The sequence below is a fragment of the Petaurus breviceps genome, unplaced genomic scaffold (assembly GCF_028583685.1).
Source record: "Petaurus breviceps papuanus isolate PSGF00001 unplaced genomic scaffold, PetGlider_PUasm1.0 90822, whole genome shotgun sequence".
NCBI classification, from domain to species: domain Eukaryota; kingdom Metazoa; phylum Chordata; class Mammalia; order Diprotodontia; family Petauridae; genus Petaurus; species Petaurus breviceps.
In genome coordinates, this window is record NW_027187351.1 from 5,373,032 (window position 1) to 5,375,520 (window position 2,489).

Genomic DNA, 2,489 nt, shown 5'->3' on the forward strand with positions numbered 1-2,489 from the left:
GGAAGGGAGGGAGGGAATGAAGGGAGGGAGGGAAGGAAGGAAGGGAGGGAGGGAATGAAGGGAGGGAGGGAAGGAAGGAAGGAAGGAAGAAGGGAGAGAGGGAGGAAGGGAAGGAAAGAATGGAGGGAGGGAGGAAGGAAGGAAGGAAGGAAGGAAGGAAGGAAGGAAGGAAGGAAGGAAGGAAAGGAGGGAGGGAGGGAGGGAGGGAGGTAAGGAAGGAATTATACTAATGTTCAATTGTACAGCGCTTTCTCCCTCATCTTGCATCATCTTACCTTCACATTCACAAAGCACTGATAATAGCTGATATTTTCATGGAGCTACAAAGTTTACAAACTCATTTGATACTTACAACCACTTACTAGAGAAGCAATGTGTCCTTAGAGTCAGAAAGACAAGGGTTCAAATGTTGCTTTTGTTGCATCTTGGTTCTCTGGCCCTGAGCAAGATACTTAATTTCTTTCAGTGTTCCCAGGCAACTTTCTAAGGCTATATATTGCAGAAGTGCTCCCACCTCACAGGGAAGTGCCTGTACCAGGGAAATTGGGGTGGGTAGGGACAGTAAATAACCCTTTAAGGCATACATTACTGGGGAATACAATTACTGTCCCCATTTTACAGATGAGGAAAGTGGAGGCTCAGAGTGATTGAGGCAAAGTGACTTTCCTATGGTCACATAGCTAGCGTTCAAGGTGAGATTTAAACCCAGGTCTCTACTGACTCATAAGTACTATGGTTTCCCCACTATATTACTGTGACTTTTACTAGACAGTCAGCCTAAAGATTTATTAAGTACCTCCTGTGTGCCAGGAGGGCAACTGGGTGGTTCTGGATAGAGTGCTGCATCTGGAGTAAGAAAGTCCCATCTTCCTGAGTTAAAATCTGGTTTCAGATATTTATAGCTGTGTGATCCTGGGAAAATCACTTAACCTTGTTTGCCTCAGTTTCCTCATCTGCAAAATGAGCCGAAGAAAGAAATGGCAGGCCACTCCAGGGTCTTTGCAAAGAAAATCCCAAATGGGATCACAAAGAATTGGACATGACTGAAATAACTTAAGAACAACAAAAATGTATCAGGAATTGTGCCAAGAGCTGGGGATACAAAATAAGGCAAAATAAGGTTCATGATCTCAAGGAACTCATAATTACTGGGGGAGACAAAAAGCAAACAAATATGTACAAACAAACTATACACAGTGTGCATAAGAAACAATTAAAAGAGAGAAAGCACAAACCCAATATTTATTTCTCTGACAAATTATCAGCAGGCACAATTCTAATTGACCATGTTATAGAAAAATGTTGTCCATTGCCTTCAGACAAAGATTAATTTGGGAATCAGGCTGAGCAGAACCATAGGGTGAGTTGGGTACTTTCTCCTCCGAGTTCAGTTATCTAAAGTCAGTTAAGGAATCCAAAATAAAAGCCTAGGCTGGGACTTTTCCAACTTTCTATCAGTTCTTACCATGCTGGTGGTCCAGATAAGAGGGTCAAGCTCTAAAGGTCCCTACACCCAAGGGACTGAAAGGATCTCAGTTTCAAGTAGATTCTTAGAAACCATTTTAGGGAATATGGGCTCAGTACATACCTGCGGCAGTTTCATATCATTGATATCCCAACTTAGTGTTTCTCTATTCCGAGAAACAAAGTCTTCAGGCTCCATGGTCATTGTTCCCTACAAATTCCAGCCTGCTCAGGTCTTTTCTGGAATATTGAAATGGTTTCTCTGCCAGAGGCTTCAGCTGAGGGCTAGCTGTCTCCACTCTCAAGCAGTTTGGACCAAGAAGCTGTTTGCTGACACTGAAGAAAAAAAAAAGATAGTGAGGCTAACCATTAAAGATAAAAATCAGTGTTCATCTGCCAGAAAAACTTGTTCCATCAAAAGTTTTGAAAGCTGTAACATACTCATGCCCAAAGCAATGGAAAATACTTAACGACCGAAAGTAATCTCACAGGGAGAGGGGGAAAAAAAAACAACACAAACTTGATTACCAATAGCTTAGCCATCCATTCTAGTACCCTGTTGGATTTCAATTTAATACTTGATTCTAAGGCTGGAGACAGAGGGGAGCTTTGTAGGAACCACAGGCACTTGCTGATTTCTACAGGTTACTCTGTGCTTTGTATAAGAAGGTTCCCTAGGTTGACCTCCTTTATAAAAAAAAGAATCTAAGTTCTTAGAAGGCAAGGCCTGTTTTTTTCATTGTTGTTGTTTTTGTATTCTCAACACTGAACACTCTTCCTTCCATACAGAAGGTGCTTAATAAATGCTTGTTGAATAAACACAGACTATGCTAAGCAGGTAGGTGGTGATGTGGATAGAGGACTGGGCTTAAAATCAGGAAGTCCTGAGTTCAAATTTGGCCTTAGAAATATACTAACTGTGGGATCCAGAACAAGTCACTTAACCTCTGTTTGCCTCAGTTTCCACAAATGTAAAATAGGGATAAGAACAGCACCTAACTCCAGTATCTTTTCCCCAAATGGAA

At 41.7% G+C, this 2,489-nt stretch overlaps 1 protein-coding gene across 1 annotated transcript in view; it reads right to left on the reverse strand.

Annotated features, from left to right (window-relative positions):
• The window catches only part of GCM1 (glial cells missing transcription factor 1), a 37,473-nt gene extending 35,677 nt beyond the window's left edge, over window positions 1–1,796 (reverse strand). Inside the window, exon 1 of the mRNA XM_069070616.1 lies at window positions 1,589–1,796. Within this exon, the coding sequence (XP_068926717.1) occupies window positions 1,589–1,669 (81 nt within the window). The 5' untranslated portion in view covers window positions 1,670–1,796. The remainder of the gene's footprint in view (window positions 1–1,588) is intronic.
• Window positions 1,797–2,489: the final 693 nt, after the last annotated feature.